This window comes from Pelobates fuscus, chromosome 5 (assembly GCF_036172605.1).
Source record: "Pelobates fuscus isolate aPelFus1 chromosome 5, aPelFus1.pri, whole genome shotgun sequence".
NCBI classification, from domain to species: Eukaryota; Metazoa; Chordata; class Amphibia; order Anura; family Pelobatidae; genus Pelobates; species Pelobates fuscus.
Genome location: NC_086321.1, coordinates 58,444,507 through 58,469,635, shown reverse-complemented (window position 1 = coordinate 58,469,635; position 25,129 = coordinate 58,444,507). Strand labels below are relative to the sequence as shown.

The following is a 25,129-nucleotide window of genomic DNA, read 5'->3' as shown; positions in this document are numbered from 1 at the left end:
TTAAACCCAGTGCTTGGACAACTTTATAAAACTGCCTATAAATGCTGTGCTTATATACCAGTGGAAGAGAAATGCATTTATAATCTTCTTATATGTTTACATCATTGTCTGAAGCACCGTGTAAGCTGCTTACTCTTTACAATGCATTTAAGATAAATAAAAATGGTGGAACCCAGTTAATCCAGGATTAATTTTCCTAGCTTCCTCAATGAAACTAGACTATACATACCTAAAACTGCCTATTTGTCTGCGTATGGACCCCTGTCTCTATGAGTGATGGAATGCAAGCGTGTTTTCTCCTACTGGATATGATTTTATGAATGATGTTAGTTGATAGTTATAGGGGTAATTATACGTCAGATCTAGATTAGCCTTGGGTAATCGGGGGTTGCTTTATTCACTTAAAAACAATATAGAATTTAAAGTTTGCTGGAGTGGCTTTCAAACATTGGGAGGGTTTAAAGGGGCACGATAGTTTTTAAATAGATAAAGGGAATTAACACAGTAACGGGGAAGACTATATTTAAAAGAAGAAAAACTACCACAACAAGAGGACATAGTCTTACATGAAAGGAGCAAAAGTTTAAAAATAATATCAGGAAGTATTGCTTTACTGAGAGGGTAGTGGATGCGTGGAATAGCCTTCCAGCTGAAGTGGTAGAGGTTAACACAGTAAAGGAGTTTAAGCATGCATGGGATAGGCATAAGGCTATCCTAACTATAAGAGAAGGCCAGGGACTAATGAAAGTATTTAGAAAACTGGACAGACTAGATGGGCCGAATGGTTCTTATCTGGCATCACATTCTACTTTTCTATAGAATAATAATACAATTAAGGTTTTATTTACCCTTTTCCTCGGCTGAGAGCATTGACTTTAAGGCCTTCCTATGAGCAGCCATGTGCATGTAACTGCGTTTACTCAATCAGTGCAGCAGACGTGCCTTTAGTGGCCTCTACAAAACTGGGCAACTTCACCCAGACCACTTGATTGAAATTAAGTGGTCTGGGTGACTTTAGTGGTCCTTCAAGCTAAATATATATTTGATTTTAAAAATACTACATTTATTTGTAAAGTGTGAGTGTTTAATTTATTCTAAATGGGTCTGCTCCTTGTTCACAATTAATGTTGATAAATGCCACACACAATAGTTTTCAGACTGGTTTTAAAAAAAAAACATTTATTTCTATAGCCACACATGAATCTTATTTGACATGCGATCTCAAAAGCTTTTTATTTAATGTTTTATAATTGCCTTTTATAGGTTGTTACTACATTAGCCATGTGTGGCCTTTAACTAAGATGTAATCAGAAATGTAATATATAATGCTTTTCCGTGCTTGGTTTTTAAAGATTGTTATTGTATTAGCCAAACCAGCAGGATAATTGTATTAGGAATTTAAATATGGTTATTCATTTATTTTGCATTGCTCATTTTAAAAGGAAGTGCAAAGTACAAAAAATGGATCTGTTTCTAAATAAATAAATTCTGTCCTATGGAAGTTTTAAGCCTATAGGAGACATACCATTGTGGCGTCCATGTGCCAGGATGACAATCAGCCCTGCAGGGCAGTGAACCAGGGCAGTTTATGTACAGATTGTTGCTGAAGCACTCTTGTGCACCTAAATTTAGGACAGCTGAAAGCATGAAAGTGGGATAATTTTTCTTTGTTGGTTGGGAAGGTAAGTATTAGAGACCCTAGGCTGCTCTGGTAACAATTAAAGAGATTACTAATGCTAAACATACGACTCGATTTAATATGTTTTAATAACATGTTCAAATTATTTAATATTTTTGTATACATTTAAAACATTTTTTTTTAAATATAAAAATTATAAAATATGTATATATATATATAAATATCAATAATTGTTTGAAGTGCACTCACAGGACTCAGAATTATTTCAAATCGTGCTGTTTATTCAAAGCATCAAATTTCCAGTAAATGGTGTCAACGTTTCAGTCCTCCAGGGACTTTGCCCAATATTTCTATGAAAATCTGAACAATATCATCTCAAACCCGAAAATTTTTTTTGGAAAGTCATAAATAAACTACAAACTCCCCCAATCCACTCCCAACCCTCCACTGTCAAAGTGGATAACCAAACCCTGAAACTTCCCTTAGATGTAGTAAATGCCTTTAACAATTATTTTGTCAGATGCTCTACTGCCCTGATTGCCAAGCTAATAAATGACACGCATCCTGAAACTACAAATGTGGATCAGGTCTCACTAAATTTGCAAACGCCCAATATAGACAAGTTAATTTGTAGACCTGTACCTGTTAGTGTCATTGAAAAACATCGTAATAATCTAAAAATGAAAAAACAGTCCCGACCTGATCAAATCCCAGCAATGCTGTTGAAGCTCAGTGAGCCGGCAATTGCTAAACCCGTCGCAACTCTAATTAACGAATCCTTGGTGTCTGGATACATACCCAAACTTTGGAAGACTGCAAGAGTAGTGCCTATCCATAAAAGTGGTGACACTACTTTGGTTTCTAACTATCACCCTATATCATTGCTCCCAGTATTGTCAAAAATCTTGTAAAATGTTTCCATACGCAACTATGTGAGTATTACCAACAATCAAACTATCTGACCCCTGATCAATCGGGCTTTCGCCAGAATCACTCCACTACAACTGCCCTCTTAAAAGTTTGCAATGACATCCAAACTGGCATGGAACAAGGAGACCTAACTGGAGCTATTTTCCTTGATTTTGCTAAGGCCTTTGACACAGTAGACCACGACATTCTACTGCACAAATTTAAAAACTCAGTTATTGGTGATCATTCGCTAAACTGGTTTCGATTTTATGTATCAGATCGCTCGCAATATGTATCCATTTCTGACAGCGACTCCCACCCTCTCCCAGTCACGTGTGGTGTTCCCCAAGGTTCCATTCTCTGCCCCGTACTATTCACATTATTTATAAATGATCTGCCTAATGTCTGCAAATCCTCAAATGTACACATGTACGCAGATGACACGGTAATCTATGCGAGCAATTCCGATCTACCGCAGCTTGAGGCTTTGCTTCAAGACCAGTTTACAGAGGTAAAAAAGTGGATCGCAAAAAACAAACTCTTCCTGAACACTGACAAAACTGTCACAATGATCTTTGGAACAGTACCTAAATTACACAAATTACACAATTCCCACCTATCCATCAAAACCAATTCAAATGGCACACTGACCGCAGTCCACTCTTTCAAATACTTGGGTATGATGTTAGACCCCAATCTATCTTTTGGCCTGCACATAGAAAAGCTTGCATCTAAACTTTATCCAAAACTAGGTGCCCTGTACAGAAACAAATCCTGCCTAAGCCCTACAGTAAAGGAAAAGATTGTACAGCAAATGCTGATGCCAATCATTGATTATGGGGATGTAGTATATGCATCTGCATCGCAATCCCACATTAATAAACTCAATACATTGTATAACTTGTTCTGCCGATTTGTGCTACAATGTAATTACAGGACCCACCATTGTGACATGCTAAAAGAACTAAACTGGCTGTCGCTGGAATCCAGACGCACCCTTCATCTTTCCAGCCTTGTGTTTAAGAGCTTTTCTGGGAAGCTCCCACCCTACCTGAACACAATGCTTTCCCCGGCTGTTCCCACTTCCTATAACCTCCGATCCAGTACCAACACTTTACTTAGTCTACCTCAATACAAAAAGAAAGCGACCTGATTCTCCTTCTCCTACAGAGCTCCGCAATTGTGGAACGACCTCCCGCACAATTTAAAATCTTCCCTAAGCCTAAAGTCCTTTAAGAGATCCCTCTCTACATACCTCAAAACAGAACCAGAATGGTTGATTATATATTTCCTACCTGTTCTATGTTAAATTTTGTATTTATTGTGTATTAATATTGTTTTTGTATTTTATTGTACCCTAATTGTAACAATGCAATGATTTTTGGACCCAGGACATACTTGAAAACGAGAGAAATCTCAATGTATCTTTCCTGGTAAAATATTTTTTTAATAAATAATATTACAATTATTTCTAAAAATATTGAAAAGTTTATCCAAAACTATTAAATAGCTTATCCAAACATATCATATTGAGGCCATTGTGTTCTTGTGTTGAATTTAACCCAGAGTTAATCTAGGTTTATTGAATATACACTTTTGGGAGCAACCATGAACCTGCCGCAATAGAAATAAAAAGATTGTAAAAAAATATCTGTTTGTAAAAATAAAAAAAAAATTCAATCTTATCATCTTTACTAGCATGCCTCTCCAATACAGCAGATTAGGTTCCAGTTCACCCAGTAAAATATCACTGTAAAAAAAAATTCTATTTTTTTTCATTGCTAATGCAAATAAAAACCCTAAAATAAGTTTACACTATTATATGTATGTTAAGTGCAGACCAAAAATAATTACCGGTATGTAAAAGTAAAAATAATAAATAGAAACAATGCGTACACTGTACATATTGCAAACCTTGAAACTTTTTGAAAGTAGATAAGAGAATTAGAATTTGAATATGACTAAAAAACTCTATATTAGCCAAGCACCGCAAAGCGAGTTACTGTTGTACTTGCCTTTTAATCACCAATAATTAAAGGGAATCTCCAGTGCCAGGAAAACAATCCGTTTTCCTGGCACTGGAGGTACCCTCTCCCTCCCACCCCCAACCCCGGTTACTAAAGGGGTGAAAACCCCTTCAGTCACTTACCTGAGGCAGCAACGATGTCCCTCGTCGCTGTCTCCTCCTCTGCGCCGCTCCTCCTACTGATTCCGTCGGCCGGTGGGCGAGACTGATCCCGCCCACTGGCCGGGGAGACCTAATGCGCATTAGCGCTCCCCATAGGAAAGCATTGAAAAAGATTTTCAATGCTCTCCTATGAGGAAATGAGCGACGCTGGAGGTCCTTACAACGCGTGAGGACGTCCAGCGACGCTCTAGCACAGATAATCTGTGCTATGAAGGAGGAAGTGACCTCTAGTGGCTGTCTAGTAGACAGCCACTAGAGGTGGAGTTAACCCTGCAATGTAATTATTGCAGTTTATAAAAAACTGCAATAATTACACTTGCAGGGTTCAGAGTAGTGGGAGTTGGCACCCAGACCACTCCAATGAGCAGAAGTGGTCTGGGTGCCTGGAGTGTCCCTTTAAATTAGCAGCTATAAATGAGCTTGTTCAAAAATACTGAATGACAAAGTTGCAATACAATAGAAGAAGCAATTGTTTGCTAATTTTGTTATTGCTTGTACATGTATCCTACTGTGCAGAGTTCCCACACCATGACCTGGGTAAAATTAATGATGGGTCGTGGGTGTAGCAAGTCAACAGAGGGTGTGCCAGCGACACCCTAAGTTACAGGCTCTCGCGTGAAAGGGGGATGCAATGGATGCATGCAAGTTTGACTCTAAGCTGTGGCACTCCAGAGTCCAACCCAAATTCGAGACTGTCCTGCAGATCCAGGACTGTTGGGTAGTACGCATACATCTATGCTTTATTACCTATTGAGATCCAACACTAGATTTAAGTACATCTGCCAACAGGGGCTCATAGTACATTGCCCACAATGACAGCGGTCTGGAGCTGTCAGTGAAAATATATGAAATATACACTTACCAGCAAATAGCATCCTTCCTGTTAGCATTTCTGCTAATATGCATCCTGCGGCCCACATGTCAATTGCTTTGGTATAGTTGTTTGGGGACAGGAGAAGTCGAGGCGATCGATACCATTTAGTTACCAATCCTTCAGAGAGATAACCCTGGAACAGAATACACGTGTAAATTAGCTGCAATTAGAGCTGTAATTTACTACTATACGTCTCTAGAAAAGAGCTATCCTCGCTCCTCAGCACAATCCCTATTTCAACATACAGGAGCTTCAATGAATAAACAATCAATTTTATTTTGCTGAGGGTAATATTCATCTAACAGTAAAGGTTATTATGAAGTGCTGTTAAACAATGATTGATAAAGAATTATATATTATTATCCCATCCTAGTGTCATGAAATATAATTAGTACAAATAATTGAAAATCAGCGGCTTTGCTATGAAAATTTTTTCATTTACTTGTTAAAGGGAAACAGTTTTTTCTCTGGATATTACATCATTGAATAAAACTTATATAATATCTATTAACTCTTCTTTTCATAACAAGCTATGTTTTTCTTTTTTGTTTTTTTTTAATGTATATTAAAGGGACAGTATAGGCACCCAGACTGCTTCATCTCATTGTAGTGGTCTGGGTGTATTGTCCCTGTCCCACTAAGTCCTGCAATGTATATCATTTCAGTTTTTTGAGAAGCTGCAATAATTAGATTGCAAGGTAAAGACTGCAATATGACTTTTGGCCGCCTTCCTGATGCTGGACGTCCTCACGCTCTGCATGAGGACACCCAGTGTCTGTAAAATCCCTATAAGAAAGCATTGCAGCAGTGCTTTCCCGTGCGAGGGCCTACTGCACTCGCGGTGCTCTCAGCGCATGCTCCCATGCACCAAGGTACATTAGCGCTGGAAATGGGAAAGTGACTAAAGAGTTTGTGACTGAGGGGGACTAAGGGGGGCAGGGACACTGCACCCAGATCATTTTACTGAGATGAAGGGGTCTGGGTACCTATAATGTCCCTTTAATCAGAACAGTTAATCATCCTATTTGTCACAGTGAAAACCCACCCTGATACATTGATTCATTCTCTTAATATAACTTCACGTCAATCTACTATGTTTCTTTGAAGTATTTAGTATTGCCTACAGAACTAAGAGCATTGTTTTACAGAAACCAGAAGAGATATTCATAATATATTCATTGTCTAGAGCAGGGCCGGATTAACATAGGGGCTGATGGAGCTGCAGCTCCAGGCCCAGGCCCATGGAATAGGCCCATTTAAAAAAAAAAAAAAAAAAATTTTTTTTTTTTTTTTTTTTTTTTACACACTACTCTTAGGTTTGCCACCTGACAGTTTTTTTTTTTTTACTGGCACAGCCGGTATTTGAGGTTGCCTGGCCGTCCCGGTATTGCAGTAATACCGGCAATACAAATGCAGGTAATTTTCTCAGAATAAATGGAGATTACTCTGCAATACCAGCACCGGCCAGTAGGGGTCACTGTGTGTGGAGAGAGGCAGGGATAAGAAGTTACAGCATATCCCTGCCTCTCTCTACTACTCACTGATCCGTGGTCCAGGCAGTCCAGACAGCAGCTATACAGCTCAGGTAAGTGAGGGATGGGGGGAAAGGCAGCAGGGACACATGGGGACACTGAGACACTAGGGGACACAGACATTAGGGGACATATGGGGACACTGAGACACTAGGGGACACAGACACTAGGGGACACATGGGGACACCGACTCTAGGGGACACTGAGACACTAGGACACAGACACTGGGAGACCTGGGAACACTGAGACACTTGGGGACACTGGAAAACATGGGGACACTGGAAAACATGGGGACACTGAGACACTAGGGGACACAGACACTAGGGGACACTGAGACACTAGGACACATGGGGACACAGACACTGGGAGACCTGGGGACACTGAGACACTTGAGGACACTGGAAAAGATGGGGACACTGAGACACTAGGGGACACTGGGACACATGGGGATGCTGAGACACATAGGGATGCTGAGACACATGGGGATGCTGAGACACATGGGGACGTTGTGAGACATAAAGACATTGGGAGACACTGAGACATTGCAACATGGAGATGTTCCCATGTCCCCCAGCCAGTGTCCCTAGTGTCTCAGTGTCCCCAAGTCTCCCAGTGTCTGTGTCCCATGTCTCTCAGTGTGCCTAGTGTCCCTATATGTCACAGTGTCCCCATGTGTATGTCCACAACTGTCCCCATGTCTCCCCAAGTGTCTGTCTCCCAGCCAGTGTCCCCTAGTCTCCCAGAGTCCCCTAGTCTCCCAGTGTCTGTGTCCCTAGTGTCTTAGTGTCCCTAAATGTTTCAGTGTCCCCATGTCTCCCAGTGTCTGTGTTCCTAGTGTCTCAGTGTGCCTGGTGTCCCCATGTCTCCCAGTGTCCCTATATGTCCCAGTGTCCCTATGTCTATGTCCACAACTGTCCCCATGTCTCCCAGTGTCCCCATAAAGTGACATGGGGACACTTTATCAGGAAATATTACTTTACTGAGAGGGTAGTGGATGCATGGAATGGCCTTCCAGCTGAAGTGGTAGAGGTTAACACAGTAAAGGAGTTTAAGCATGCGTGGGATAGGCATAATGCTATCCTAACTATAAGATAAGGCCAGGGACTAATGAAAGTATTTAGAAAATTGGGCAGACTAGATGGGCCGTATGGTTCTTCTCTGCCGTCACATTCTATGTTTCTATGTCTGTCTCCCAGCCAGTGTCCCCTAGTCTCCCAGTGTCTGTGTTCCCATGTCTTAGTGTCCCCATGTCTCCCAGTGTCTGTGTCCCTAGTGTCTCAGTGTCCCCATTTCTCCCAGTTTCCCTAAATATCTGTGTCCCCATTGTCCCGGGTCTCCCATTGTCCCTGGGTCTCTCTGTGTCCCCGGATCTCTCTGTGTCCCCGGGTCTCTCAGTGTCCCCGGGTCTCTCAGTGTCCCCGGGTCTCTCAGTGTCCCCAGTATCCTAGTGACATGGGGACACACTGAGACATTGGGACACTGGGAGAAATAGGGACACAGACACTGGGAGACTAGGGGACTGGGCGACATGGGGACACTGACAATGTGATACATAGGGACAGACACTGGGTGACTTGCGAGACTGAGACACTGGGAGCAATCCATCTATACAGCAGAATCAAACTGTGAGTAGTTTGTTGGTGGTTTTACAGAATTTTCTCTGATGTCACTCCTTGTGATTTACATCATGTGATGTCACGCATAACTAATTAATTATACAAATGATTAAGGCTGGTATTTTTTTCCAAGAAAGGTGGCAACCTTAACTACTCTTCACATACTCTTGCTTAAAGGAGCACTTTAGGGTCAGGAACACAATCATGTATTTCTGACCCTATTATGTTAAAACCACCACCCTGGCCCCTTCTTGCCTCCCTAAATATAGTAAAATATTACTTGTATTCAAGTCTGCAGCTGCTGGCTCAGAAGTGGTGGTCTGAGCAAATTACAATACTTCCCCATAGGATTGGCTGAGATTGTCAACTAGGCAGATCAGGTGCAGAGCCAGCACAAGTCCAACATTGCCCTGGCCAATCAGCATCTCCTCATAAAGATAGATTGAATCAATGCATCTCTATGAGGAAAGTTCAGTGTCTGCATGCAGAAGGTGGAGACACTGAATGGCAGTGCTGCACACTAGGCAGTACTGCCCCAGGAAGCACCTCTAGCAGCCATCTAAGGAGAGGCCAGTTGAGTTATTTTCTCTGAAAAGACAGTGTTTACTGCAAAAAGCCTGAATGGAATGATTCTACTCACCAGAACAAATCCAATAAGCTGTAGTTGTTCTGGTGACTATAGTGTCCCTTTAAGTTTGGAAGCTTAAGAGGGATGTATGGGAACAAAACTTGTGTGGACTGGCTGACATTAAAATTAGTTTAGGTAATGCAGAGTTTGGTCTCTCTAACACTGTGGCATGTCCCCTTTCTTCTACACTCACTACATACACCTTTTCTCTGTCTCAGACTATATACCAGGAACTTCTGCCTGCTAGTAAGAAGGCAAGGAGACAAGTGGACCAGCGAGTGCTAGGGGACAGTCCTTAGAAAGCATGGAGTGAGCGCATCATTAGACGCATTTATGTCAAGCTCAAGGTGCTGCCTGCATAGTATGATCTTAGTTGGACAGCCTGGATGATTGGCAGGCAGCCTGACATGCATTCATGCCAGACTGACCTTCCAATTCTTTGGACAGACATGCCCCCTTTTTGGGCATGTTCACCCCTTTTGGCAGGTCTTGTCACGTGATTCGCACCAGTGGCACACCCTTTTACCCCGCCCATTGACTTCCTGCTTCACTGGACACTGCTGTTAGGAGGTATGGATTTACTTGAAAGATGAAAGTATGAATTAGAGAGAGATTAGCATAGAGCAGTGATGGCGAACCTATGGCACGCGTGCCACAGGTGGCACGCCGGGCCCTTTCTGTGGGCACGCGGCCGTAGGTTCGCCAATAATGCAGAGTAGGCACCTGCCTTCCCGAAACGGCAGGCGCCTACTCTGCTTCCGGGTCGGGAGGCAGGGGAGGGATCTGTGATGCAGCTCCCCTGTCCTCCCGCGAGCAAGCTGTGTGGAGCGTTGCCGCGTGTTACCATGGCAACGCTCCACACAGCATCGCGCGGGAGGACAGGGGAGCTGCTGCAAAGATCCCTCTCCTGCCTCCCGACCCGGAAGACTGCTTGCCCCCACCGGACCACCAGGGATGGATGTGTCCCCCCCTTCCTTCATTAGAGGTAAGAAGGAGGAAGGGGGGGACTGATTTAATATACTTTTTTTTATGCTGACAGGCACACACTGCACTATTACTACTGTGTGTGTCTGCTCCATCTGTACTGCCCACTAACAGTGATTGTGAGTGAGCAGGGAGGCTTAAAATGTAGGTTATGGTCTGCTCTACTCCACCTTATTACCCTGCCTTTCACTAAGTGACCCTTTTTCCATGATCGTATAAATCCCACTACCGTGTTGCTCTATTTAAGGCTTTCAAGAGTCGCTCACAGAATGAGGGAAGCCATGAGTTTAATTAATAATCCCCCCTTAACCCCTTAAGGACACATGACATGTTTGACATGTCATGATTCCCTTTTATTCCAGAAGTTTGGTCCTTAAGGGGTTAAATAAGAATAACCCTGTCAGGTCCCAATTATGTCTACAACTCACAGTGGTTATGAATGAGTGCTTTGGGGGTTAGTGCAGACATGGCTGCTAAGACTGCCTTTGGATCCCTTACAAACCTGCTTGCGAGGCTTCCCTGACACACAATCCCATCCAGACACACTCATGCATATGTTACCAGATACAAAGATATACACACAGGTACATGCACTTATAGACAACCCACTGGTTGCTCTCCCAAGAAACACTCTCAGACACTATCACACATGCTCATAGTTACAGAGATACACACAGATATGCATTCCAGACATGGGGAACAGAGTATTGAGAACAGAGTCCGAAATAAGGCTGAGATTGAATAAGTGAGAGTTGGATCTTACCATCATTTTTTTTTTTATTTAATTACTTTAGCCCTACCCCCCACACACACAGTACCCCTACCCCCCCACACACAGCACCCCTATCCCCCAGCATCCCACCCCTGCCCCACACGCAGCTTCGCTCCCCACCCCTACCTTCACACACAGCACCCCTACCCCCCCACACATAGCACCCCCCACAACACACACAGCACCCCTACTCCCCACAGCACCCCTACCCCTGCACAGCACCCCTGTCACACACACACACCACCACTCATACACACAGCACCCCTCACACACACACACACACACACACACAAACCCTCAGACACACACAACACCCCACACACTACACCCCTCAATGCAGTATGTGTGTGTGCATGTATTCCACAGTCTGTGTGTGTGCGCGTGTATTCAGCAGTGTTTGTGTGTATTCAGCAGTCTGTGTGTGTGTGTGTGTGTGTGTGTGTGTGTGTGTGTGCTCAGCGGACTGTGTGTGTGTGTGTGTATTCAGCGGACTGTGTGTGTGTGTATTCAGCAGTGTGTGTGTGTGTGTATGTGTATGTACTCAGCGGACTGTGTGTGTGTGTATTCAGCGGACTGTGTGTGTATTCAGCAGTCTGTGTGTGTGTACTCGGCCGTCTGTGTGTGTGTGTGTGTATTCAGCAGTCTTGTGTGTGTGTATTCAGCAGTCTTGTGTGTGTGTACTCAGCAGTCTTGTGTGTGTGTACTCAGCAGTCTGGTGTGTATGTATATTCAGCAGACTGTGTGTATGTATTCAGTAGTCTCTGTGACTATGTATTGCATTTGTTGGAGATACTAATAAATATAAGCTTAATTTTATCTATTTATATCATTATTTAAAATTTGTATTATTGAACTCTCTGCTGTTGTGTTCTTTCAAAACAAAAGTTGTTCATTAGTTCGGACAACAGTACGAGTTGTTTTTTCTAAACTTAAACCTCTGTATTGAGGTTTAATTACCGTGTCGGCACTTTAAGGAAAAAAATGTTGGCATGTATTGCGGTTTGGGCACTCGGGCTCAAAAAGGTTCGCCATCACTGGCATAGAGTATGTGTTTTCTTATAACTGCATTCTATGAGTTTCCCTCCAGCACCATCTCCATCAGATACATGATGCTTGGGAGGTATGACTGTTTTAGTGTTTTTGGTCGATAAGATTCCGTAATTAGGCCCATCATAATTGTCAGCACCAGGCCCACTGGGCTCTTAATCCGGCCCTGGTCTAGAGGCAATGGTACGTAAGTAGAGAGAGTCAACTCAAACAAAATTTTGGCAAATGTCTGTAAGAAAATGTGGGGTCTTTGACAGGTGGGGCCCATGAAGTAGTAGTGAGCCAAAAGCGAGGTACCAATAGATGATAAGATAGTCTCGTAGTCAGGGTAAGCCAAGGTCGAGGGCAGGCAACGCAGATTCAGGAACGGTATATAAGGCAGATAGGTTAAGGGCAGGATAAAAAAGCATTCACAGAAGTGTATATACCGAAGAGCACAGTATAACTGAGCACTGAGGTAGAGGTTAGCTGGGTTTATATAGGGGACAGGTATCCAACTCTCACATATCAATGGTTAAACAGGGATTAGCCCTTTAAGATGTTTCAGATGTTCTGTCCATTTAAGAAGCTGGCTGTCGGGCGTGCACACGCCAAGAGTGCTTATGTATTTGGTTATTATATTAGTATATTCTGTACCTTTAAAACCAAAAGATTGCATATAGTGTAATATTGTTATTTTTATGAGGGTATAGGAAAAAAATTGGAAAAGACCTAGCTCTGGTATGGACTGCTTTTAGGTCCGTTGTTGGGCGACCTCCCCCTCTTTTTATTCCACTGTTTATGCAGTTTACACATGGGTTCGGCTGGACCCGCGACGTGGTGAGGAGAGAGCCGCGACACCGCGTCCATGAGTCAGAGGGATGCCGGCCGTCTGTCCTTGCAGTTAGAGCCGTCAGAGTCCTGGGCATGCAGCGAGAAGGGACCGCAGCAGGAGTAAATGGAAATGTGGCGGGGGACCCCCAGGTAAGCATGGCCGTGACAGAAAATACTGTACATGAGATATGAATCAAGCTCTACGTAGGTCAAATGGCATATCACGCATAGAGGTAACAGAAGGGTGGCGTCAACAAAACAGATGCAAATTCACTTCAGGCCATGGGACATCTGGCCTCTCCAGATGCTGAGGACTGTTATGGCCTCTTATTCTCCTTAGTTTACATACTAAAAAACCTTCTAAAATATGCATTGGTAATTTTAATATGCCACTTGGCCATGCAACAGGCTTGTTTTTGCCATGGAATAGAGTTGTTTGTGAACCTAAGTGTTTACTACTTGAAAACAGAGTCATGAATAATGGAGAGTTTTGGCAGTAGAATCCAATATTGCTCTTTGGTATGATTCCACTCTAATGGTGTTTGGGGACAGAGATTCTATCATGTTCTGCTCAATCTGTTACCACCAACTGGCAAGAGAGCTAAAATGCAAGATTGTATTGGAACTGTAAAAAAAAACTCCTGCTCCCTTGCATTGACCCACTACCAACAGGGGTAGTCAACACTCTGCACTCCAGATGCTGTGGACTACATTTCCCATAATACTCTTACAGCCAGCATGCTGGCAAATCATCAAAGGAGATGCAGTCCAGAACATCTGCAGTGCCAAAGGTTGTCTACTCCTGCCCTAGAATATACGGTTAGAGAGAGAGCCAGAGCGCTTGACGATAAGTACGCAGGGACAGTTATACCCTCAGTGACTTCTGTATTTTGTTGCTACATGTATTAGTAATCATTAGAGATGTCCCGAATAGTTCGCTGGCGAATAGTTCCTGGCGAACATAGCTTGTTCGCGTTCGCCACGGTGGGCGAACATATGTGATGTTCGGTCTGCCCCCTATTCGTCTTCATTGAGTAAACTTTGACCCTGTACCTCACAGTCAGCAGACACATTCCAGCCAATCAGCAGCAGACCCTCCCTCCCAGACCCTCCCACCTCCTGGACAGCATCCATTTTAGATTCATTCGGAAGCTGCATTCTTTTTTTTTTTTAATTCTTTATTTTTGAAGTGCAGTGAACATACACGTAGTGACAATGACATATGGTGCGATGCAAAACGTTGGAATACAGACTTAGAGTTATGAAACAAAATGTCAAGAGGAACTGCACATTTTTAAAATATAAAACAATCACGCTAGGTAAACTTGTCTTCATATAAGTGAAAAGCATGGCATAGGGAAATCGTCAGACATGTTAAGAGTGTTCGTAAGTTTGAATACACATGCTTGAACTGAAGAGGGGTAAGGGGATTGACACCACCAGTTATAGATCAACATGTGTGAATCAGAATATCAAAACTAGAAATAAGTAGACTAAATAACCTCTTAGTGAGTGCTGTTAAATGCTAGACAACTGACTACACCTCATAACAAGGGCATTTTAGATTCTCAGCAGCAGAGATGTTTTAGCCAATTCCTCTGCCGGGTGCACCAGGGGATCGCTCAAACCATGAGGGTCAGCAGGTTGGCGCATCAGCACCCTTGCTCCCCGAGCCCAGTCCACTGTGGAAGAAGATGCCTGGTCGCCCCCAGCCCTCCAGCTTCAGTATAAGTAACCTGTGAGGTTCTGGGATCAGTCCTGTTCAGTCGTGGGCGGCTGGTTGGCATGCCATCCCCCCTGGCTCTCTGTTCTGAAGGAGAGCACAATGCTGGGGCACCTCTGGAGATCTCTTCCATCCTAGGTGAGGTGAGTAGCAAAGCCCTCTGTCGTGATTCAATCCGATTCCAGAAGGCTGCACAGAGAGCATCAAAGGCTGCATGGAACTTAGCTTCCCAGTGTGGGCTTGATTGCTCTGGCGGAGTGGCGGCCATCTTAGCTGTGACACGATGGCTCATTTTGTCAGGGTGAGTTGTGGCCATTTAGCCTTGTGGGTTACTTTAGTCTTTCCCTGGTGGGGACCGGGATAACCCCCACCGGTCCAGAGGGGGGGGGGAAACGAGGCTGTAGATATGAGGTGCAGACACGATGAGAGTTCCAGGCCGGGAGATCGTCCGCTTCTCCCTGCCACAGAACCCCCAGAGCAGATAGGCCGCAGGACAGTGCGTAGTCATAGGCTGCTACAAACTTGATCGGGTAAGCTCCCTGGTGTTCAGGAACAGGTAAGTGTTCAGTGAGCAACCTCCAAAGGTATTATTCCCTCTGTGGGTCTCACTTTGCAGGCTGTATGCAGGGAGCTCACTTCATGCACGTCCGTCCGCCATGCTGGCCAGGCCCCGCCCCCCCCTCCCCAGAAGCTGCATTTTTAGTGAGAGGAGGGACAGTGTAGCTGCTGCTGATTTAATATCTGGTGTAACAGTAGTGTACATTTAAAAAAAAAAAAAAAAACTTTTTTGACAATGAAATAATAGCAGCCAGTTTCCTTCACGCGTGTGCGTTTCAGGGCCTGCCAGGACACAGTGTCACACCAGTGCAACTAATATCTGGTGTAACAGTAGTGTACATTAAAACAAAAACTAGAAATTGGCTGTGAAATAATAGCTGTCAGTTTCCTTCACACGTGTGCATTTCAGGGCCTGCCAGGGCACAGTGTCACACCAGTGCAACTCATATCTGGTGTAACAGTAGTGTACATTTAAAAAAATAAATAAAATTTTGACTGTCATAGATTGAATAGCAGTTAGTTGTCTGCAAGCGTGGGTGTCAGGCCTACAGCGTCTACTCTGCCAACTTCTGCCAGTGCACAGTGCCACTCATATCTGTTGTCACAGTAGCTTGCACGCATAGTACCACTAATCGAAAAAAAAATGACAGGCAGAGGCAGGCCACCTGCAGGGGCCGTCGTGGTCGTGGTGCTGTGATTCCCTTTGGCCCTAGAATAATGCCCAGTGTTCAGAGGCCACGTACCCTGAACTCGAAAAGTTCTGAGAGCATAGGCTAACACAGGACACCCAATCTTCTACAGCTTCCGCTCGGAACCTTGACGCACCATCCTCCTCCAGCTTAGCTTCGGGCACATCTCAAGTTACCACTCGCTCGCCTGCCGCCACCACCAACACTAGCACCACAGTCGCTTCATTTGATCTGTCAGAGGAGTTATTTACACATCAGTTGGAAGAAATGAGTGATGTGCAACCATTATTGCCAGAGGATGTAGATAGCAGGGATATGTCTCAGCAGGCAGCATTACACACATGGACGTACGGTGTGATGATGATGATGTTGTACCCGCTGCTGCTTCCTTTGCTGAGTTGTCAGATCAGGCCCGGACTGGCCATCGGGCACACCGGGCAAATGCCCGGTGGGCCGCGATGGCCATGGGGCCGAGGCCGGCAGGGGAAGGTCCCAGGACTTCCCCTGCCGGTTTATGCAGGGCCGGCACTATCCGAGCGCCGGCCCTGCTGTATTCCATGACGGGCCGGTGGGGAGATCAAAGATCTCCCTCACCGGCCCACTTGAATAGATATGCGACCGCCGGCGGGGAGAGAGGCAGGGAGCCAGCCCTCCCGGAGAGAGGACCCGGCGGAGCTCTAACTTGCAGCTCCACCAGGTTCCTCTCGCGAGATCCGTAGCGTTGCCATGGCAATGACCGGATCTCGCGAGAGTGAGCTCTAGCCCGCAGGGAACACTGCCATTCTGCCTCCCAGCCCCAGGTACCAGTCCCCCCCCCTCCCAGGCTAAAGGTAAGAAGGGAGGGGGGGGACATAATGCCTGTTATATTATTTGTTTACCCCCCCCTACAAACAAAATCCATTCTAACATTTATACAGCAGTCACACCCATCACACTCAGCACTCTCACACCCATCACACTCAGCACTCTCACACCCATCACTCTCACACCCATCACACTCAGCACTCTCACACCCATCACACTCAGCACTCTCACACCCATCACACTCAGCACTCACACCCATCACACTCAGCACTCACACACCCATCACACTCAGCACTCTCACACCCATCACACTCAGCACTCTCACACCCATCACACTCAGCACTCTCACCCACATCATACACAGCACTCTCACACCCATCACACTCAGCACTCTCACACATCACACACAGCACTCACACCCATCACACACAGCACTCACACCCATCACACACAGCACTCACACCCATCACACACAGCACTCACACCCATCACACACAGCACTCACACTCAGCACTCTCACACTCAGCACTCTCACCCACATAACACACAGCACTCTCACAACTATCACACACAGCATTCTCACACACAGCACACACACACAGCACTCTCACACACAGCACTCTCTAACCCATCACACACAGCACTCTCACACCCATCATACACAGCACTATCCAGGGCCGTCTTTAACGAGGGGCAAACGGGGCAGCTGCCCCGGGCCTTGTCCCTGCTGGGGGCCCAAGACAGCTGCTCCGTTTGCCCTCTGTCTGCAAATTATGGGGGCCCATCGGGTGGCCCATGCACTTAGGGCCACGCGGTGGGCCTGTGTCAGCAGGGGCCCGGTCGGGCACTGTGGCGCTTTAACAGTGCGACCGGGCCCTTGCTTTTCGGCAGCCGACTTGGAGGAAGTGGCAGACGCGCGTCACTTCCTCCCACAGAAACAGGAGCCGCGCGGGAGGAAGGAGCTGTTCCGGAGGGGGCCAGGCCGGGAGAGCTTAACTCCCAGCCACCCCAGCCAGCCCACTGGACCCCAGGGAAGCCACCCTCGAGGAAAAGGTAAGAAACTGGAGGGTGGTTATCAAATTTTGCATGAGTGTCTGAGTGTGTGTGTGTCAGTATATATGTATGTGTGTATGTGTTAGTGTGCCAGTGATGTAGAATTATTAAAAATCTTTATTGTACTTGTATTGAATTATTGTACTAACTCCATTTTAACTTCATACCGTGACAAATCCTCCATTTTGTCCTCATAACCTAACTTCTTCATTTTAAAACTACATTACATGACAGAATTTCCCAGCACATCTAACAATGGACAAAGACTGTATTTTCTATAAAGACATGACTAACTCAGGAACTGCTGACTTTCCCCTAACTCGCAACATAGTATAATTTGAAGGCCATGAGAACACAGTAGTAATGAAATGTTCTATTCATAAGAGACCTTGCACCTGGCCACGAGATCTGAGATCACTGACCGTGTAAAATGACGCTCCAGACCCCCTTGTCCCCACCCGTGTCCAAAAGAATACCACCTCTTGGTGGGTGGGCACGGGACTAACCACTTAGTTTTTGAGCCAATTAATTATACTGATAGGTGGACACTAATTCAGACACTTAACAATTACCGTATATACTCGAGTATAAGCCGAGTTTTTCAGCCCATTTTTTGGGCTGAAAAACCCCAACTCGGCTTATACTCGAGTCAGAGTCTGTATTATGGCAATTTACATTGCCATAATACAGACTGGGGGGAGAGGGGTGCTGGCAGAGCTGTACTTACCTTTCCTGCAGCTCCTGTCAGCTCTCTCCTCCTCCGCGCCGTCCGTTCAGCACCTCGGTCAGCTCCCAGTGTAAATCTCGCGAGAGCCGCGGCTCTCGCGAGACTTACAGTGTGAGCTGATAGAAGGAGCTGCACGGACGGCGCAGAGGAGGAGAGAGCTGACAGGAGCTGCAGAACAGGTAAGTTACAGCTCTGCCAGCACCCCTCTCCCCCCACTGAACTGCCACTGGACCACCAGGGAAGGAGAGCCCCCCTCCCTGCCATGTATCAAGCAGGGAGGGGGGACGAAAAATAAATACAAATATAAATAAAATAATAATAAAAAATAATACTAATAATAATAAAAAATAAAAATAAAAAAAGGGGGTATAAGGACCACTGTGGGAGGGGGGGGGGGTATAAGGACCGCTATGGGAGGGAGGGGGGGGATAAGGACCACTATTGGAGGGAGGGGGTGGGATAAGGACCACTATGGGAGGGAGGGGGGGTATAAGGACCGCTATGGGAGGGAGGGGGGGATAAGGACCACTATGGGAGGGAGGGGGTGGGATAAGGACCACTATGGGAGGGAGGGGGGTATAAGGACTGCTATGGGAGGGAGGGGGGGGATAAGGACCACTATTGGAGGGAGGGGGTGGGATAAGGACCACTATGGGAGGGAGGGGGGGTATAAGGACCGCTATGGGAGGGAGGGGGGGGATAAGGACCACTATGGGAGGGAGGGGGGGGGATAAGGACCACTATACCACTATGGAAGGGAGGGGGGGATAAGGACCACTATCGGAGGGAGGGAGTGGGATAAGGACCACTATGGGAGGGAGGGGGGGAGAAAAGGAACACTATGGGAGGGAGGGGGGGATAAGGACCACTATGGGAGGGAGGGAGGGGGGGGGGATAAGGACCACTATGGGAGGGAGGGGGATAAGGGCCACTATGGGAGGGAGGGGGGGATAAGGACCACTAGGGGAGGGGAGGGGGAAGTAAGGACCACTAGGGGAGGGGAGGGGGAAGTAAGGACCACTAGGGGAGGGGAGGGTAAGGACCACTGGGGGAGGGGGGTGAAGGAACACGGGGGTGGGGAGGTAAGGACCACTGAGGGAGGAGGAGGGGAGGTCAGGACATATGGGGGGGGCAAATATCCTTGCACCGGCCCTGCACACACTGCATTCATACACTGCATTCATACACACACTGCACTCATACACACACACACTGCACTCATACACACACACTGCACTCATACGCACACACTGCATTCATTATACACACACTGTAAATAAATATTCAATTAATATATTTTTTTTAGGATCTAATTTTATTTAGAAATTTACCAGTCGATGCTGCATTTCTCACCCTAGTCTTATACTCGAGTCAATAAGTTTTCCCAGTTTTTTGGGGAAAAATTAGGGGCCTCGGCTTATATTCGGGTCGGCTTATACTCGAGTATATACGGTAACCCAATTAATGATGTTTATTCACTAATATATTGATAATCAATGATGACGTAAAATGCCTCTTAAAAGGGCCTGCGCGCCCGCTTTGCTTCACTTGCCAATAAATTTTCTCGAAGTTATTTTAACCTGAACTCCGTGTGTCAGACTTAATTACTTCAGCGTATATACGCAATTCAATTTTATTAATTTGGACAGGAACAGATAGACATTTAAACATTTTGGTTTACTGCTAAAAAGTACCATAACACCAGTATGTCTGCCAGTGTATCTGTATGTCTGTGTGTGTGTGTCTGTCAATGTCTGTGTGGTTCAGTATGTGTGTATGTGTTAGTGTGCATGTCTGTCAGTGTATGTGTGTATGTGTGTCAGTATGTCTGTCTGTGTGTGTGTGTGTGTGAGAGTCTGTCAGTGTGTCAGTATGTCTGTGTGTGTGAGTCTGTCAGTGTGTCTGTGTGTGTGTGTGAGTCTGTCAGTGTGTGTGTTTCAGTATGTTGTTCTGTCTGTGTGTATGTGTGCCAGAATATCTGTATGTCTATGTGTGAGTCTGTCAGTGTCTGTGTGGTTCTGTATGTCTGTGTTTGTCAATATGTCTGTCAGTGTATGTGTGTTTCAGTATCTCCATCTGTCTGTGTATATGTGCCAGTATGTCTTTCAGTGTATCTGTATGTCTGTGTGTGAGTCCGTCAGTGTCTGTGTGGTTCAGTATGTCTTTGTGTATGTGTGTTTCAGTATGGCTGTCTGTGTCAGTACGTCTGTCAGAATATGTCTCTGTATCTGTATGTTGTCCATTTGTGTTTGTGTGTGTATCTGTATGTGTCAGTGTTTGTATCTGTATATCTGCATGTGTGTCAGGTTGTGTATCTGTGTGTCTGTATGTGTGTCAGTGTGTGTGTCGGTGTATCTATATGAAGTCAGTGTGTGTACCTTTGTATCTGCATGTATGCCAGTGTTTGTATCTGTGTGTGTCAGTGTATCTATATGTAGTCTATGTGTATCTGTATGTTCTTGTGTGTATCTATATGCGGTCAGTGTGTATCTGCGTGTGTGTGTGTCAGGTATTGTATTTGTGCGTATCTATATGTAGTCAGGGGGGCCCAAGTAAATGCTTGCCCAGGGTCCAAACAAAATTAAAGACGGCCCTGGCACTATCACACACATTACAAACAGCACTGTCACACACATCACACACAGCACTCTCACACACCACATTCTCACACACAGCATTCTCACACACACACCACACACAGCACTTTCACACACATCACACACCGCACCCTCACATACCGCACCCTCACACACAGCACCCCTCACACAAATCATCCATCACACACAGCATCCATCACGCACACATACTGCACCCCTCACATACACACAGAACCCCCCCAACACACTGCACCACACACATACACAATAGTTCCAAACACACAAATATATATATATATATATACATACATACACACAGCACCCCTCACACACATACTGCACCCCTAAACACATTACATTCCAGACACACACTAGATCCCTTACACCAACTCTGGATCATCTACACACATATACACACTAGATCCCTATATACAATCTGAATCCGTTATAAACACACACTCACTAGATCTCCTACACATTCTGGGTCCTTCAAACACACACTAGACTCCTATACACATACACACACACACACTACACTCTTAACATACACACTCTGAATCACACACACACACTAGATTCCTTGTAAGTAAACACATACTACACCCCTAAACACACACTTTCTACAAACACTACATCACCTATACACACACTCTATAGCCTGTTTGCACACATGCTACATCCCCTTTACATACATTCTCTACAGCCCCTAGCCACATATGCATCACATTACACCACAAACACAACATGTCTAAAACTAACCTTATTACACAATACCACACCACAACCAGCTCACTCTAAACACACGCAATACCACAAGCAGACTCCAAACACATGCACAATACTCTTTCCTGGCATTTTTGTCTCCTGGTATCCAGTTATAGAGACACCAGAGACAAGTTGCAAGGAAACACAGTGCAAGCATGTTATTAAATTTGCTTGCACTGTGCAGAACAAATACAGTTTTTTTTTCTCATGCTAGAGCTCTTCAGCAGAGCTCTGCGCATGGTCTGCCCTGGAAGAGCATTGAACCAACATGCTCACTTTGAGAGGGGGCGTGCTTGTCATTAGTGATGACAAAACACACCTCCTTTGACCCGCCACCTTCTTAGTGGGCCGCTGGGATAAAAAAATGCCCGGGCCGAATTTTTCTCCCAGTCCGGCCCTGTGTCAGATACAAGTGAAGCGGTTGATGATGACGATGCGTCCGTGGATGTCACGTGGGTGCCCGCTAGAAGAGAAGAAGAACAGGGGGAAAGTTCAGATGGGGAGACGGAGAGGAGGAGGAGACGAGTTGGAAGCAGGGGGAGGTCGTCGCAAGGAGCTAGTGGCACAGTCAGACAGCATGCATCGGCACCCAGGGTCAGTCAGACAGCACACCAATCAATGCATGCTGTTGCCACCACCAGAATGCCGTCATTGCAGAGCTCAGCAGTGTGGCATTTTTTTTGTGTGTCTGCCTCTGACAACAGCGATGCCATTTGCAACCTGTGCCAAAAGAAACTGAGTTGTGGGAAGTCCAACACCCACCTAGGTACAACTGCTTTGCGAAGGCACATGATCGCACATCACAAACACCTATGGGATCAACACATGAGTACAAGCAGCACACAAACACAAAGCCGCCATCCTCCTCCTGGTCCAGCATCTCCGGCCACGTCAACCACTGCTGTCCTCCATGCCCCCTCTCAACCATCCGCCACTCCGTCTCTCGCCTTGAGCAGTTCCTGCTCATCTGCCCACAGTCAGGTGTCTGTCAAGGACATGTTTGAGCGTAAGAAGCCAATGTCACAAAGTCACCCACTTGCCCGGCATCTGACAGCTGGCTTGTCTGAACTCTTAGCCCGCCAGCTTTTACCATACAAGCTGGTGGAGTCTGAGGCGTTCCAAAAATTTGTAGCTATTGGGACACCGCAGTGGAAGGTACCCGGCCGAAATTTCTTTGCACAAAAGGCAATCCCCAACCTGTACTCGATTGTGCAAAAGGAAGTAATGGCATGTCTGGCACACAGTGTTGGGGCAAGGGTCCATCTGACCACTGATACCTGGTCTGCAAAGCATGGTCAGGGCAGGTATATCACCTACACTGCGCATTGGGTAAACCTGCTGACGGCTGCCAAGCATGGAATGCGTGGCTCTGCAGAGGAGTTGGTGACACTGCCATGACTTGCAGGCAGGCCTGCTGACACCTTCTCTACTCCTCCTACTCCATCCTCTTCCATAATCTCCTCGGCTGAGTCCTCTTCTGCTGCGTCTTGCTCCACATCAACGGCACCCCCCAGCTCCCCAGGTACTATTCCACATCCCGTATACGGCAGTGTTGGGGTTGACTTGCCTGAAAGCAGAGAGTCACACCGGACCAGCACTCCTGTCAGCCCTGAACGTGAAGGTGGATCAGTGGCTGACTCCGCACCAACTGGAGATCGGCAAAGTGGTTTGTGACAACGGAAGAAATTTGTTGGCGGCATTGAATTTGGGCAAGTTGACACATGTGCCGTGCATGGCACATGTGTGTAATCTGATCGTACAACGCTTTGTGCATGAGTACCCAGGCTTACAGGACGTCCTGAAGCAGGCCAGGAAGATGTGGTTCTATTTCAGGCGTTCCTACACAGCCATGGCGCACTTTTCAGATATCCAGCGGCAAAACAACATGCCAGTGAGGCGCTTGATTTGCGACAGCCCAACACGTTGTAATTCAAAACTCCTAATGAAAAAGCCGTTAACGACTATTTGTATAACGGGGTGCTAGGACAGCCTCTGCGGAGCTGGGAATTTTTTTGCCACGTTACTGGACGCTCATGCGCAATGCCTGTAGGCTCATGCGTCCTTTTGAGGAGGTGACAAACCTAGTCAGTCGCACCGAAGGCACCATCAGCAACATCATGCCATTTGTTTTCTTCCTGGAGCGTGCCCGGCGAAGAGTGCTGGATCAGGCCGTAGATGAGTGTGAAGAGGAAGAGGAAGAGTTGTGGTCACCATCACCACCAGAAACAGCCTTATCAGCATCGCTTGCTGGACCTGCGGCAACGCTGGAAGAGGATTGTGAGGAAGAGGAGTCAGAGGAGGAATGTGGCTTTGAGGAGGAGGAGGAAGACCAACCACAACAGGCATCCCAGGGTGCTCGTTGTCACCTATCTGGTACCCGTGGTGTTGTACGTGGCTGGGGGGAAGAACATACCTTCAGTGAGATCACTGAGGACGAGGAACGGGACATGAGTAGCTCGGCATCCAACCTTGTGCAAATGGGGTCTTTCATGCTGTCGTGCCTGTTGAGGGACCCTCGTATAAAAAGGCTGAAGGAGAACGACCTGTACTGGGTGTCCACGCTACTAGACCCCCGGTATAAGCAGAAAGTGCCTGAAATGTTACCGAATTACCGCAAGTCGGAAAGGATGCAGCCGTTCCAAATAAATTAAAAAGTATGCTTTACACAGCATATAAGGGTGATGTCACAGCCCAACGGGAATCTAACAGGGGAAGAGGTGAAAGTAATCCTCCTCCTCCCAGGACCACGCCGGCAAGGACAGGACGCTTTACAGACGTGTTGTTGATGGAGGACATGCGGAGCTTTTTAAGTCCTACGCATCGCCACAGCCCTTCGGGGTCCACCCTCAGAGAATGACTCGACCGACAGGTAGCAGACTACCTCACCTTAACTGCAGATATCGACACACTGAGGAGCGATGAACCCCTTGACTACTGGGTGTGCAGGCTTGACCTGTGGCCTGAGCTATCCCAATTTGCGATAGAACTTCTGGCCTGTCCCGCTTCAAGTGTCCTGTCAGAAAGGACCTTCAGTGCAGCAGGAGGTATTGTCACTGAGAACAGAAGTCGCCTAGGTCAAAAAAGTCTAGATTACCTCACCTTTATTAAGATGAATGAGGGATGGATCCCAAAGGGACTGACAGTGGGCGATACATTCAACAAAAAAAAGGCCTGATGAGGGGGACATAACAGGGATTAAACTGATAAGAAT

General features: G+C 46.1%; 1 protein-coding gene across 2 annotated transcripts in view; it reads right to left on the bottom strand.

Moving 5' to 3' along the window:
• The window catches only part of MAPK4 (mitogen-activated protein kinase 4), a 126,454-nt gene that overhangs the window by 20,008 nt on the left and 81,317 nt on the right, over positions 1–25,129 (bottom strand). For both annotated transcript variants that reach the window (XM_063453891.1, XM_063453892.1), the window contains one exon: positions 5,599–5,743. In XM_063453891.1, coding sequence (XP_063309961.1) covers positions 5,599–5,743 — 145 coding nt within the window. The remainder of the gene's footprint in view (positions 1–5,598; positions 5,744–25,129) is intronic.